The sequence below is a fragment of the Trichomonas vaginalis genome, chromosome IV, assembly GCF_026262505.1.
Source record: "Trichomonas vaginalis G3 chromosome IV, whole genome shotgun sequence".
NCBI classification, from domain to species: Eukaryota; Parabasalia; order Trichomonadida; family Trichomonadidae; genus Trichomonas; species Trichomonas vaginalis.
This window is the reverse complement of record NC_067206.1, coordinates 22,516,047-22,530,310: the sequence shown is the minus strand read 5'-3', so window position 1 is coordinate 22,530,310 and position 14,264 is coordinate 22,516,047. Positions and strand designations below refer to the sequence as shown.

At 34.3% G+C, this 14,264-nt stretch overlaps 10 protein-coding genes and 3 pseudogenes across 13 annotated transcripts, besides 2 other annotated features; 6 read left to right on the top strand and 7 right to left on the bottom strand.

Annotated features, from left to right (window-relative positions):
* Window positions 1-14,148: part of a mobile genetic element that runs on past the window's edge.
* On the top strand, window positions 782-1,239 carry TVAGG3_0148140 (annotated as a pseudogene). The gene has a single exon. A coding segment is annotated over exon 1 (458 nt).
* Window positions 3,129-3,686, bottom strand: TVAGG3_0148130 (organellar and viral DNA polymerase type B; the record flags this gene model as incomplete). Its single annotated transcript, XM_051224534.1, has 1 exon — window positions 3,129-3,686. The coding sequence occupies one exon, from the start codon at window positions 3,684-3,686 to the stop codon at window positions 3,129-3,131; it is 558 nt and encodes a 185-aa protein (XP_051109520.1).
* On the bottom strand, window positions 3,870-4,048 carry TVAGG3_0148120 (annotated as a pseudogene). The gene has a single exon. A coding segment is annotated over exon 1 (179 nt).
* Window positions 4,715-5,200, bottom strand: TVAGG3_0148110 (integrase core domain containing protein family; the record flags this gene model as incomplete). The annotated part of the gene is made up of 1 exon (XM_051224533.1): window positions 4,715-5,200. The coding sequence occupies one exon, from the start codon at window positions 5,198-5,200 to the stop codon at window positions 4,715-4,717; it is 486 nt and encodes a 161-aa protein (XP_051109519.1).
* Window positions 6,611-7,409, bottom strand: TVAGG3_0148100 (annotated as a pseudogene). The gene has a single exon. A coding segment is annotated over exon 1 (799 nt).
* TVAGG3_0148090 (organellar and viral DNA polymerase type B) lies at window positions 7,888-8,762 on the bottom strand (the record flags this gene model as incomplete). Its single annotated transcript, XM_051224532.1, has 1 exon — window positions 7,888-8,762. A coding segment is annotated over one exon (875 nt), but the record flags the coding sequence as incomplete, so codon positions are not given.
* On the top strand, window positions 9,701-9,865 carry TVAGG3_0148080 (uncharacterized protein; the record flags this gene model as incomplete). Its single annotated transcript, XM_051224531.1, has 1 exon — window positions 9,701-9,865. A coding segment is annotated over one exon (165 nt), but the record flags the coding sequence as incomplete, so codon positions are not given.
* TVAGG3_0148070 (uncharacterized protein) lies at window positions 10,062-10,676 on the bottom strand (the record flags this gene model as incomplete). The annotated part of the gene is made up of 1 exon (XM_051224530.1): window positions 10,062-10,676. The coding sequence occupies one exon, from the start codon at window positions 10,674-10,676 to the stop codon at window positions 10,062-10,064; it is 615 nt and encodes a 204-aa protein (XP_051109516.1).
* TVAGG3_0148060 (uncharacterized protein) lies at window positions 10,702-11,103 on the top strand (the record flags this gene model as incomplete). The annotated part of the gene is made up of 1 exon (XM_001310432.1): window positions 10,702-11,103. One exon carries the CDS (start codon window positions 10,702-10,704, stop codon window positions 11,101-11,103), a length of 402 nt encoding a protein of 133 aa, XP_001310433.1.
* Window positions 11,100-11,954, bottom strand: TVAGG3_0148050 (protein of unknown function, DUF4106 family; the record flags this gene model as incomplete). The annotated part of the gene is made up of 1 exon (XM_051224529.1): window positions 11,100-11,954. The coding sequence occupies one exon, from the start codon at window positions 11,952-11,954 to the stop codon at window positions 11,100-11,102; it is 855 nt and encodes a 284-aa protein (XP_051109515.1).
* On the top strand, window positions 12,004-12,885 carry TVAGG3_0148040 (uncharacterized protein; the record flags this gene model as incomplete). The annotated part of the gene is made up of 1 exon (XM_001310431.1): window positions 12,004-12,885. One exon carries the CDS (start codon window positions 12,004-12,006, stop codon window positions 12,883-12,885), a length of 882 nt encoding a protein of 293 aa, XP_001310432.1.
* TVAGG3_0148030 (uncharacterized protein) lies at window positions 12,886-13,110 on the top strand (the record flags this gene model as incomplete). The annotated part of the gene is made up of 1 exon (XM_001310430.1): window positions 12,886-13,110. The coding sequence occupies one exon, from the start codon at window positions 12,886-12,888 to the stop codon at window positions 13,108-13,110; it is 225 nt and encodes a 74-aa protein (XP_001310431.1).
* On the top strand, window positions 13,111-13,638 carry TVAGG3_0148020 (protein of unknown function, DUF4107 family; the record flags this gene model as incomplete). Its single annotated transcript, XM_001310429.1, has 1 exon — window positions 13,111-13,638. The coding sequence occupies one exon, from the start codon at window positions 13,111-13,113 to the stop codon at window positions 13,636-13,638; it is 528 nt and encodes a 175-aa protein (XP_001310430.1).
* Window positions 13,639-14,148: a terminal%2Cinverted (terminal inverted repeat of Maverick-1A transposon ID:TVAGG3_0148010).
* Window positions 14,149-14,264: the final 116 nt, after the last annotated feature.

The following is a 14,264-nucleotide window of genomic DNA, read 5'->3' as shown; positions in this document are numbered from 1 at the left end:
GTAATGTTCCAATATTATTGAGGTTTAACGTAGAACATTCATACTTTCCACCAAGTTTATAACATACCATCCATCTTTGTTGGGAGTTTATTTTAATCTTCTCTAAGAGTCTCATGAAAACCTTACCGAAATGTTTGTGTAAGTAGTCTCTGTTTGGTTCATCTAAAGCTTCGATGTTAAAGTCAATGAGTCTATTGCCTGACTTCACATTTCTCTTCCTATTCTCTTCATCTTTCTTTAACCATCTCTCACCTTCTTTTGGTTTGTCGTCAATGGAACGAATGACATCGTTAGCTTTGCGAACTTGTTCTATAGCACTTTTAAACATCTCTCTTCTCTGTTGTTTCAGTGTGTCGTCTCTTCTTCTTGTTTCACCAACGTTCGCATTTGTTATGTCAAACATCTCACGCCTTACTTCATGAGGTACTGAACGTCTATGATATAAGTCAATAGCAACGTCATTTAAAGGAAATGCTATTGCATGAACTTCGTCCTCGCCGCGTTGCGGCTTTATGAACTCATGAATTCTATCATAACTTATTGCACCATTATAGTCATTGAGGATGTCAGCGAGTGCCTTTTTGTTTGTTGCGTAATGCTTTGCAACATCTATATTAGCTTCTGTAAGAAGTTGTTTTATTTCCGAGTGTTCTAACTTAGACAACTTCCGATACATCTTTAGTAGGAAATAAAAAAATATTTTTTGAAAAAATTAGATTAGATTTTTTAAGTTATTTTTCAAAATAATTTAATATTTTTATTTTAATGAAACACATGCAAGATTGCAAGTTCTTTTCATACAATGCTCTCGCTACTGCCATCAAGAATGAGTTCAATGGTGCTTCAAACGTTAATGTTATCTTTAACAAGAAGTTTGTGAAAGAATCTAAGTTTGGTCAGTATGTCAGACCATTAGCTATCGTCATTGACCGCAAACGTTATACTTCACAAGAGTTAGCAGTAGTTTTGAAACAAAAGAGTTTCTTCGTGAATGTCAAAGATACTCATTATACTGTCATAAAGAACTCTAACGTTGACTTCTTCAGTATTGCTTTAAATCTTTCCGAACAGAAAGAATATAAGAAGGGTGAAACAAATGTGAAATATTATCCTTCATCTCTGAAGACAATAACGAACAAAGATGTTATACAGAAATTCTTACCAAAGGTTGAAGAAGCTTCTATTGACATTGACGAAGGAAGTGAAATGGTTGAAGAAATAGACCCTGAAGCTATTTAAGCAAAAATATATTTTTGTTTATTCTTCCTCTTTGAAGTTATCGAAATATTCTGTTATTTTTTCCTTCAGTAATGTTAAGTCTTCTTTGAAGGTAAGTATTGTACAACCTTTGATGTCATAGTGTGTTTGAGGAAGAGTATTTTTGACAATTTCCTTTATTTGCTCATTCGGTGTCATTGAAATCGGTAAGTTTTCACGATAGAACCAGTTTCTGTCAGATTTGTAAATCTTAGCAAGGTCGTAAAAGCTTTTGTTGTTTCTTCTGACTAAATGCAACATAACCATATCTCTATCTTCTTCTTTCTCCAACTCTTCAGCGTAAATCATATACTTATAACTCTTTTCCTTTCCTTTTGGTACTGAACGCGGTATTCTTTTCTGTATGCTTTTGTCTTTTGCTTCAATGACTTCATCTTTTGCATGAAGTTTCTTTTCCATCTCTCCACGTTCTGCTTTATATAGTTCATCTAACATCATGAAAATATAACAAGCATAACGAGGTGAAGCCCACATTGCTACAGCATTTACAAGAAGTCTATGAACATAATAACCTTTCAAACCAGGAGCCAAATTCTTGCGATTTTCGTACGGAATCTCTTCCCTCGGTTTTCCGAGGGAAGCAATCATATGAGGAAATTCTTCTAAAAGTTCTTTTGCCTGTTGTTTTCAAACCAATGATATGCTTGCTTTGTAGAAAGAAGAGCATTCATTATACTTTGCATTTGGTACATGTCATCTTTGACTGAACGAATGAGTCTCAATTGTTTGTTATACTGTATGTATCGTATTCTCATTTATGGCTTCATGAACGATAGCAGTTGTTGTGTTCTCTGTTGTTGACATATCTGTCTTTACATACAAAATAAAAAAATAAATAAAAATAAAATTAGCGTTATTTTTTCTATCTTTCACAAAAGACCAAAAATAAACGCTTTACATGTATTTTTCAGCAACTTCGTCAAATAATTTTATAGCTTTATCTATCTCATCTACTTCAAACGTTTTCTTTACCTTTTATGGGAGCACCATACATTTTCTCAAACTTTTCGAGTAGTTCTGTTTCTGCGGCTCTCATATCATTAACGAACACAACCTTGACTCTATTGACTGTACTGTCATATCTTTGAGTTATATTATATGTCCTTCCTATCTTATATCTTTTTGTTGAAGTCCTTCGGTTTCTGAACGATGTAAAGTAAGCCTTCACTGCAACGTTCCGTATCGAATGAACCATAAGTTATGAAGTTATATCCAACAACTGGGTCAATCCATAACAAAACTATTGGTATAAGACTTTTGTCGATGAGATATGCTGTAGTTCCATAGAATCTTACTGATATCATAAGCTCAGGATTTCTTGTCAAAATTTTCTGAGTTGAAGCATTTCTAACCCAGTCGTGTGTTTTCTTTCCAGATGGAAATATAATGTCTGACAAAGAATATTTGTTGTATTTCTTTGAGTATCTTACGTTTAAATCACCTATTCTAACCAATTTGGTGTCATTGTCTATCTTTCTAACTGTTTCAAACTCAATGTTTGACATATATGTCTTTACATACAAAATAAAAAAAAAAATAAAAATAAAACTAACTTTATTTTTTCTGTCTTAAGGAAATTCACGATTTTTGTTGCTGAATTCAGCAAAAATATATTTTAGGGTAGATGGTTAGATCTAACCTCATTTCTACCCTCTTTTCTACCCCAGTTATTTTATAAGCGTTTTACATGGTAAACGTTATTTTTTAAATTTTGTGAAAACTCAACGGTTTGACACATGCCCTAAAAATTATTTTACTCAGAATTTTGTTGCTGAATTCAGCAAAAATAATGTTTAGGGTAGAAGGTTAGATCTAACCTCATTTCTAACCTCATTTCTACCCCAGTTATTTTATAAGCGTTTTACATGGTAAACGTTATGAATTCGTGAGATTCTAAACAGTTTTGTAGCTTCTATTTCTTCTTTTAGTACATCGAATGTTTTAACAATGCCGAAGGTTTCTTTATACTTCTTCTTGACATCAGATAATAGGAAATCGTCAGCAGTTGGATAGTTTTTGTTCAGAAATGCTAACGTGTCCATTTTATCTTCTGCTGGTTTTTCTGCTTCTTTCTTTAAGTCTGCATAGTCGTTTCTCATACGTTCTATCTCTTTGACGGAGTAGTTATATCTCCTCATTGCTGCTTTACATTTAGAACATTGCGGGTTCATTTTTGCGTTATACATTGAAATAAAACCAGCTAAAACAACTAAAGCGTCAATTGCTCTCTTCATCTCAAACATAGCGGGTCTTATTTGTTTGTTCCATACCTTACCTCTTCTATCTTTATCTCTTATCTGCCATACACATTCAGCAACTAACGAAACAAAGTTGTCGTAGGTCTTAAATTCTTCAGATTTATATATGTCAGAAACATTCTTATATACCATGTCGCAATCTTTGTCCATAACCTTATGGTTGCAATGAAATCCTAGAAACTCATAGTTTACCTTTCGTATGAACTTCTTTATTTCTACTGAGTCAGTTGCTTTGACTTCTATTTCATCGAATTCAGGAATAGTGAGTTTTTGTTGTTGGATTTCAGGTAGTTTGGGTAAATGGTCGATGAGGTCCTGCATTTCATAAAGATACTGTTCATTTGTTTCATCTTTCGCACTACAGTCTAAATTACTTGTTAAAAGTTCTTGCTTTATCTTCTGGATTTCTGTTTCAAAAGTATATGAAGAAGGAATGAAGCTTTTCATTTCTACTAACATAGATGTTGGATTCATGACTAACGAGTTTGGTGCTGTTGTTTGAATTGTTGTTGTGCCGATTGTTGAAATCATGTCTTTTATACAAAATAAAAAAAAATAAAAAAATAAAACTAACTTTATTTTTTATTTCGGGAAAATTCATGAAAATTCATGAGGGTAGAAATGAGGGTAGAAATGAGGTTAGAAATGAGGTTAGATCTAACCATCTACCCTAAAATATATTTTTGGGTCCTTTACACTCATTACGAAGAAGTCTTGACAAAACATTTACGAAGAAGTCATGAAAATTCAAGAGGTTAGAAAAGAGGGTAGAAAACAGGTTAGATCTAACCATCTACCCGACATTCTCGTCAAATACAAAAAATGACACTTTTTCATTAGATAACTGTTATTTTTTGACGAAGTGAAGATTGACACTTCGTCAAAAAAATCCCTGAAATCATGTCTTTACATACAAAAAATACAAAATAAATAAAATAAAACTAACTTTATTTTTTATTTCGGGAAAATTCATGAAAATTCATGAAAATTCAAGAGGGTAGAAATGAGGGTAGAAATGAGGGTAGAAATGAGGTTAGATCTAACCATCTACCCTAAACATTATTTTTGGTCATGGACTTCGTCCTCGCCGCTTTGCGTCTTTATGTTAAAATAAATGGTACCATTAATAATTTCATGACTGTTCTCGTTCATGTCTGATTTACATCCAACGAAAAAGTTTAGAAGAATTTTCTTATTCTTTCTGGCATATTTTTGTCTTTCCAGTACTCCCGCTCTAATGGTCCCAGATGTGTTGGCTTTGACTCTCTCAAGTTCTTAGATGGTATAACATCTTCAACGCCTCCTTCATATCTTACTTTATAAGTGTCATCGTTTATGTTATAGTCAAGTATTTCAATAACCACTCCTCGCTTTGCTTCGTCAATGGTTTCAGCAAGTTTGCCATTACTACTTTCGACTAATTTATGTCGAGGGTAAAACGCAATAGAGTCGTCGGCAGCTTTTATAAGATATCCATTACCTTGCGTAGAGTCTACGATATAATAATTTCGACTTAACCTTAAACGTTTCTTTGTCAACGGTTTGTCGTCAAGAACTACACGAACTTTTGTACAGGAATGAGGGTAAATTGTGTTGAATTTCTTGATATTTTGTGTTTGGCTTCGTTTCTTTTGTATATACTTTTCTTCTTGTTGTTGTGTCATTGAATTTGGTGTATGTCCTGTTGTAGAATTTGTTGAGGAATTATATACTTCGAGAAAATGTTTCATTGTTTCTTCGGTAAAGTCTCGCTCTTGATTTAAATCTCTGAGCGTTCTTATGAAGCGATTAATGATACCTAAAATATTATGGTTATGGTCTTCAGTAGTGTAGTGAGTTATGTTATGCTTAATGAGAAATTCTGTGATTTCGTTGCTGAGGTATGCACTGTCTTGGTCTGATGTTAAAGTACTTGGGCTATGTTCTGCTACAAACTTTTGTAAAACTCTTAACACTTCACGAGTTCCTTTATTTTTCATTGGATATGCATATGCTTTACGAGTGTTAACATTAATGAAGATGAGGAATGGTTTATGTCCTCCTTTTCTGCTTTGAATGAGAGTGTCAAATTGGTATGCGTCAGGAGTGTTGGAGTAAATTGGTAAAAAGTAGTCGTAAGGGTTTATTTTTGTTTGATGTACAACATTTTTGTCAAAGAACCTTTTCACTTCAGCTCTGTTAGTAAATCCCCGACTCTTTGCAGCTTCATTGAACTTCTTAAATGACCTCCATGGATGTTGTTCGAATACTTCTTTCAAGCTCATTTATGTAAAGTTAAAGATTTTATTCTAGGCTCAAGCGCGTTCATTGAACTCTATACCATGCGAATACAGTCATAAATGGTGGCATATAATCTGCACCCGGCCTGTTGGATTTTGTTGTGAAAGTATGGACATGATTTCCTCCTGGTTCAGTTTGTGAAAAGTCTTTTTTGCTGCATTGTTATAAGATGGAGATAAAACGTCATTGCCAGATTTATATTCTGAGTTGTATAATGGATGGTCTCTTAATGAGTGGCTATGGTCGCCAGAAAAGTTTTGTAGTTCCTGTATGAGTGTGCGCAGGTAAGTTTGCTTCAGTAATTTCTTCGAACCCCCTGTTTGCTTTGAAGGAGTTAGCACAGTATAAAGAATTTGTCTACAATCTGTTCCCAAATACCAAAAAGCTAAAACTGTTTCTGGATTTTGTTGAATTCATTGACGTATAAATAGAAACCTATAGGATATAATGTTTCAAGAATCTGAGTCTTTAATGTTTGAAGCTCTGTTTTTATCTGCTTTCTTATCTAACATTGTTGGTAGTTCATATGCTTCAAAGTTTCTGGCATGATCTTCGATATTCCTGCAACTCTTATCTAAATTGTTAAGAGTATCTTTTACGCTTGTACTCGGATTCTCTAAAGGTGCACTTGAACCAAGGTCAAAGTTCAATATTATGTCGTCTGCTCTAACAGTAGTGAAGGATTCATGCTCGGCTTCTTATCTAACATTTTGGTAGTTCAATGCTTCAAAGTTTCTGGCATGATCTTCGATATTCCTGCAACTCTTATCTAAATTGTTAAGAGTATCTTTTACGCTTGTACTCGGATTCTCTAAAGGTGCACTTGAACCAAGGTCAAAGTTCAATATTATGTCGTCTGCTCTAACAGTAGTGAAGGATTCATGTGTATGGTTCTTGTCGGCTTTCTTATCTAACATTGTTGGTAGTTCATATGCTTCAAAGTTTCTGGCATGATCTTCGATATTCCTGCAACTCTTATCTAAATTGTTAAGAGTATCTTTTACGCTTGTACTCGGATTCTCTAAAGGTGCACTTGAACCAAGGTCAAAGTTCAATATTATGTCGTCTGCTCTAACAGTAGTGAAGGATTCATGTGTATGGTTCTTGTCGCTTTACTTTTAATGTAGCTTGAAGTTCATTTATATCGGAGATATTGTGTTTATGAGATTTCAAAACTTTGTTCATTGCTTCAAGTTCAACTTTGTCAGCTTTACTTTTAATAGCATCTTCAAAAGTTATTTTTGCCTTAACTCTCAAAGTAAATCTTGGTTCAACTAGTACACCGTTAACATTGAAAGTAGAGGCATAAATTTCACCGGTATAACCAAATGCTTCTGGTGCTTTAGCTACATCATACTGTACAGTACAGCTTATGTCATAACCTTTAGCACGAATGTATTTATATCTTCTTTCATTAACATTTTTTGTCTTCGCTTCATCACTTCGTGTTAAATATCCATGGTAGTCCGTTATAATCTGTTCGTCTGAAGTTATATAATGAACGTGGTTCTTGTCCGCTTTACTATTTAATGTAGCTTGAAGTTCATTTATATCGGAGATATTGTGTTTATGAGATTTCAAAACTTTGTTCATTGCGTCAAGTTCATTTTTGTCCGCTTTACTATTTAATGTAGCTTGAAGTTCATTTATATCGGAGATATTGTGTTTATGTTCTTTATCTGCTTTTTCGGCTAATTTCTCTTCTATCTCATTTATTTCAAGTTCATGCCTACCACCACCTCCCGAAGAAGTATTTTTCTTCAGCTCTTGAAGAACGTCCACTTCGCCATCTTTGGTGTCAATAATGAGACTTTGTGTTAAAACCTTTCCTGTCTTAATGGATGTTTGTAAAACTTCTTCTTCACCGTGTTCGGGGTCATGGTCGTCATCATATCTTGTGAAATCAGAGATGTTGTCATACATTAAGCATATCTGTCTCAAAAGTTCTGCTATTTGAAACTGGAACGAAAGATATACAGAACTTTCATCATCTCCTAAAGTCAAGTCTGCTTTCTTAAGTATTTCTTGAATGTATGCAATGAGAACAGAGTACCTTGGAAAATATTCGAACAATATTTCATTAGCTGTTGGTTTTGGTGGTTCTTTTGGAGTTTCTGTTGTTTCAGTTCCTTCTGTAGGTTCTGTTGGAGTTTCTGCATCTCTTGACTTCAATGCTCTTGCTCTCAAAGACCTAAATGTTAGAGCACCGGGTTTTACAAAGGACTTTATAAATGCTTTAATAGTTCCTGGTAAGTTATTGTTAGCATTAAGTAAGTTCCTTATGCTTCCATCATGTACGTCCATAGCACTATGTAAAAAATCTATACTTTTCTTGTAGTCAGCAATAGACTGACTGTGATTTTTTAAAGATTTGTCAATACCTTTAAGCCAATCTTCATGCATGTCTGATACTGAGCCAAGAATATCATTTGCTTCCTTTAGTGTATTTTGTGCTTGTCGTAAAGTATCCAATCCCGTACGTGCATTGTTTGCTATACGTCTTACAGTATCTATTTGACTCCTTGTTTCTTGCATCCAACCAGATAAAGTTTTAATAGTATCCGAACCATTTGAAATGAAGTTCAAAGCATTTTTAACGTCATTTAAAACTTCTTCACCAAGTACCGCCCATATCTTTCCGATTTGGTATTGAAGAACTCCATATGAAGCAGCTGTTAAACCAGTATTTATAAGGTTCCATATCCATGATTTAGCAGTTTTTCCATCCTTTCCATCTACACCATCCAAACCGTTCTCGCCTTGAGGTCCTTGTATTCCTTGTATTCCTTGTATTCCTTGTATTCCTTGTGGTCCTTGAGGTCCTTGAGGTCCGGTGTCACCCTTCTCTCCTTTCAGTTCATCTTTATGTTCGTTATAATATTCTAATGTCATAAGGTGTACATCATTACTGCTACCAGCAACGCCAAGAATTTGTTTCTCATTCATGACTAAATTCTTTAAGCATTTAATGTTGTCGTCAAATCGAAAGCTCTTTAACAATTCAATGAGAACATTTAATACTTTCACTAATGAGGCATCTACTGTAGAATTTATATATTGCACCGTTCCATCATTTATGATAGGAACTTTACTTATTGTAATGAATGGGTCATAAGTGTTAAAAGTATCGAAATCAATGACTTTTTTAGTTTTTCCATCGTCAATGACTAAATCATTGCCTTCAATGGTTAAAGTTGAGTTTTCGTTTACTAGTTCATGTGCTCTTCTTGCTTCATTTGTTTCATACGCATATGCAGCAATAGTCATATTTTAATGAGAATAAAATGTTGTTCTATTTGCAAAGTACAGACCCAAACGAATACGGGACAGTAAAGCTACAAACAAACTTAGGTCTTCAGAATGAAGCACTTGCTTTCAGAGTTGTTGACTTCAATACTATCGCAACTTTTGTCATAACAGATGAAACAGATTTCATAGAGATTGAAATAGATGACAAAAGAAGTTTTATAACATTTCCTAACAGAGCAGAGTATAGAATAGATAAAATTGCTGGAGTCATAGATACTCTCATAAATGAAGAAACTATTGACAACATAGATGTCGAACTCTCTTCTGAGGGAACATTGAAGTTCAGTAGCAAGAAAGAGTTCAAGATAACACGAATGAGTCATAGAGTTCAACTTCTTTTAGGAGCATACCATATGACATTTCCTTTGAAAAGTGTTGACAAAACGATTGAGATGAAATCTGTTCCATACGTATGTTATGGCAATTGTTTATACATTGAGTCTAAAATAGCTAATGTCACAGGCATTTCAGGAGTTAATAGTAAAGGTTCAGTAGAGTATAAATCTTTCTGTTATGAAGTAAATTCAATGTTCATTCCAAACGTTCCTGTCATAGCAACTCATTTAGGTAAATGGGTTCGCATTAGTCCTCATAATTTGAAAGACATGCAATTCAGACTTGTTGACTTTCAAGGAGAGCCTGTAGAACTGAAGGCACCAGTGCGAATGACTGTTGAAGTTGACTTTTTAGAAAATATTAAATGCAACAGCTTACAAGAGAACTCAGAGCTAAAAATATAAAGTATGAATGTTATGTATTAGGTCATGAACTTTGGTTGTTGCTGTTTGATGAAACAAATGAGTTAGTTATGTCAGTCAAGAGAACAGAAAAATATTGTGTTAGTGAAAACTGCACCAAGTCAATAAGATTAGGTTTGCATTATGAAGATGAGTTCGATACTGTTGAAGAAGTTTTGGATAGATATTACAAATTGCTTTAATTTACTAAAACATATTTCAAGCAAAGTTTATATTCTGTTGAAAGTTTTGTATACTCGTTCGAATATTTATACTTAAACTCAACTCCTGTAGTTCCTGGTGTTTCAATGATGCGGATGTTACCTATTTTCATGAATGGTGGCGTTTGACCACAGCATTCGATTTCAGGGTCGAGATAGTCAATGACACATTGTTTCCCTGTTATTCGTGAGATAACATTTTCAAGGTCCTCCTTTGTTAGAATTATTTGGTTCTTACTTATAAGATTTGTCAAAAGCTTCTTATCGTCTTTGAGTAAAATTGTTTGGTATAACTGAAGAAGGTAATGGTCTACGTTATCTGAAGGATTTGTTTGAACATTTGTGTAAGGATTGTCGTTGGCTTCTCTTGAAAGAATTTGGTCCAGTGGTGGATACTCTAACTTAACATCTGATGTAGCGTTAGCGTTTGAAGCTGTGTTTAAATTCACGGATTTCAGCTCTGGTTCTTTTTCTTTCAAACACTCTGAACTATAGTTCTTTATGACAATATTGTTTGTCGTTCGTGAGTCAACATTTGATGTTGGTTCAATTGGAACATTAACGGCACCAGCTAAGATGGATTTGCTTCTCATTTCATATAGAATAAAAACCTTTTATATGTATGAAATGAACAATATACTCGACAAGGGTTTGAATGTAAAGCTAACGAATGAAAATATTGTTGAATTCACTGAGACAGGTGCTGTGTATAAAGATGTAGAACTACTGAACAAAAGAGCTAAGGGAAGAAGCAGGAACATGAACAAAGGGTGGAAGCCTATAAAAATTTATGTCAATGATGGCTCAGGAGGTTCAAACATAAAGTATGCAGAAAGTTATAGAGTTTATGCTCTCAAGGGAGAGAAGCCTTCATTTAAGAACAGCTATTCTAACACATATCCTCAAAAGCTAACGGATGGAGAAGTGGATGATATGAATGACAGCAAAAATATTAACAGAAATGGCGACAGAGATGCATGGAATTTGTTTATCATCAGTCAATTGAAGGTTAAACTTTAAAACAATGTTGGTCGTTCCCATGGAATATTTTTGACTTTAATGGTATTAGTCATGATATGAATCTCAAGGTATGAACGAGGAGAGATGAGAGACTTATATGCTTCCCAAATTTCTTCAAAAGGTAATGTTATACCTGACTGTTTCCAAATGAGTTCAATATCATAGCGTGAGAAACCTTGAAAGATAACGAAGTCAGTTATGAGACGTTTTATGTTTAAAGCAAGGAAACGCCATGTTTGCATAAGTATTGCTACAGTTAAATGGTAATGTCTGACTTTAGTTATGATGTTAGCTAATGGTGAGTCAGGCTTTGACACTAAACCTTTTCCGGCGAAGTCGTCACAAACGAGCAGAGTGTTTGAAGGATATTTTTTGAAGGGGTATTTTGAAAGTTTTGATAGAATGTAGTTTGTAAGTCGTTTCATATTGTAAACTCCTGAGTATTGACGTAAGTGGTGTTTGTCAATAATTCTTTCCATCTCCTCAGAAGTCTTTTGCATTCCTGACTGTATGAACTCTACAATAGCATAATATTTTCTCTTACGTCGAATGTAACGTTGAAGAAATTCAATGAGTTCGCTATCTGGAACTTTAACGACAGAGGCTTGAACTTTTGACATAAATGTTTTCGCTGTTGAATCCATAGAGTCTGAAGTTGCTGATATAATGATTTGGTCATAATATGAGTCATTTCCTAAACGTTCTGTTATGAGTATATGACGAATGAGGTTAAATGTCTTACCTGAACCCATCTTTCCACAATAGAAATACACACCATTTGAACAGAACTCATAGTCCTTACTGAAAGGAAGAATGAGAGAAGAGTTAAGTTTGTCTGTAGTTTCATTCATGTCTTCATCTACGTCATGTATTAAATGCTTCATTTTATCTCCATTAAAAATGCAAGTCAGAAATATTCAGAACATAGCACCGAGTCTAACTGACAAGAGTATAAAGATATACTATGAACACGTTATGATGAAACCTACCAAAATTCAAGAAAGTCAGTATACTTATGAATATCCAAGACACTGGGTAGAGTATGTAGGAGGTGAGAAAGCTATTGAAATCAGACAAGTTCGAAGTATTCCAGCAGGAAGAACAATATTATTGAAGAACTTTAATGTTTTGAGGTATAATGATGAAACAAAGAAGCAAGATAGTTTCCCTGTTGCTGTGTATGTGAACCTAGACACAGGAGATGACATGAAAGTTTTTAACACAAAGCTTCAAACGGTAGTGAGAGAACAACTGACTGCGGAAGGGCATCCATTACCTTCAGAAGTTACCATAGCATATAATTTTGAAACAAACTCAATAGATTTTAAAGTCATCTCTGCAAAGAAGTCAGGTTTTACATTTAATGAAGTAGATGTATATTCGAATGAAAACTTCAAAGCTATTGCATGGTTAGATAATGACGATTGCTTTAAGAAAATATTTAAATACAGTAACTCAACGATGTCAATAGATGACCTTCGTGGAATGTTACCATCGACGTTTACAGTTGAAGGCTCAGCAGGATTGCTTACAAGATTGTCAATTGGTGGTATTTGGTCTCGTGAGAACATTGTTATAAAATCCAGTATAAGTGAATTTGCTGAAGAATCTATATTATGTCTTTCAAACTACATGTATTCGCCGCCGAAGCATTATAGTATAACAAACTTTGTCAGTAAGTTTAACATAAGACTTGTCGAACCTTCTTCAATGAAAGATGTTGTGCTACCTAAAGATGGAAAGGATGGACTCATTATTGAAATGATTTTAATTGCATATTAAATGAGTTTGTTCTTGAAGGTCATTCATGATGAAATAACTGTTGTAGAAGATGTTAGCAATTGTTCAGACATTTTGAAGCGTATAGATGATATAAGAAAGAAGTTAGATAGACCGCAAAGCGGTGAGGGCGAAGCCCGTGAGAACGCTTACGTTTCATTGACTTTCTCCAGTAACGAGAACTTTTATGAGATAATATTGAAGAGAGATGATTTTAATATGGTGTAAATGGTAGCTTGGGCAGCTTTAGGCGCAATGGGAACAAAAGCATTAGCATTTGGAGCAAAAGCACTTGGAGCTTATGACGCAGTAAATAAAATGAGTGGAGGAAGAGTTTCAAAGACATTAGATGCAAATAAAGGGAAGATTGGAGGCTGGGTTGCAAAGAAGTTAAGATTAAATAAAATAGGGCTCATAAATAAAGCATCCAATTTGGTTGCGACTGAGTCAGAAAATGCTTTAGGAAAGGACGATGAGTTTGCAAAACACGCAAAAGACTTTAATGACCAGATGAAAGGTGAAACAATGCATTTAAATAGATTCGATGGAACTAAAGAAAATGTTTCTTCTCCACCAGTAGTTCTTCCGTATGGTCCCTATGGAATGTATGGAAACCCTTATGAACGACCATTTGACCCATTGACTGGTGGAAGTAACTGGTATCATTACGGACGAAGAAGAAAGACAGTCAAGTTGGAGACAGACGTGAAGAAAGCAACTAAAAAGAAACCAAGGAAGAGAGTTATAAAGCAATGAATTCAACAAGGTTAGAAATGAGGGTAGAAATGAGGTTAGATCTACCCTTCTACCCTAAATTTATTTTTGCGCTATGTTTTCATACGTGTGAGGGTGGTGATATCATTAATTTTTAAGTTTATTTTTAAAATTATTTTTAAGTTTATTTTTATATAAATGACGAAAACTATTGAGATAACAAACTACAACGGTCATGAGTTCAAGAATTTGTTCTTCGTTCCTCGTGAAAATACATTCTATCAGATACGAGGGAGAAAGGGTAAAGTTAGTTTGAGCGTTTATGAAGGAATGAAGAATGGAAAGTTTATACAAGCATACGATACAAACGGTAAACGTGTTTCATTAGCTTTGTCAAAACTTACTAACATTTATTTTGACAGTGACTTTGACTCTGACGATTGGAGCGACAGCAGCGATACTGAAGAATATGAACTATTGTGTGAAGCACAGCAATGGGAAGAGTTGCAATACTTTTGTAAGTGAGAACGTTTATTTTTACAGTAGTGAAGTCGTTTGTGAAAACGTTTATTTTTTCATTAGTGAAGTCGTTAGTGAAGTCGTTAGTGAAGTCGTTAGTGAATTCATTAGTGAATTCATTAGTGAATTCATTAGTGAAGTCGTTTATG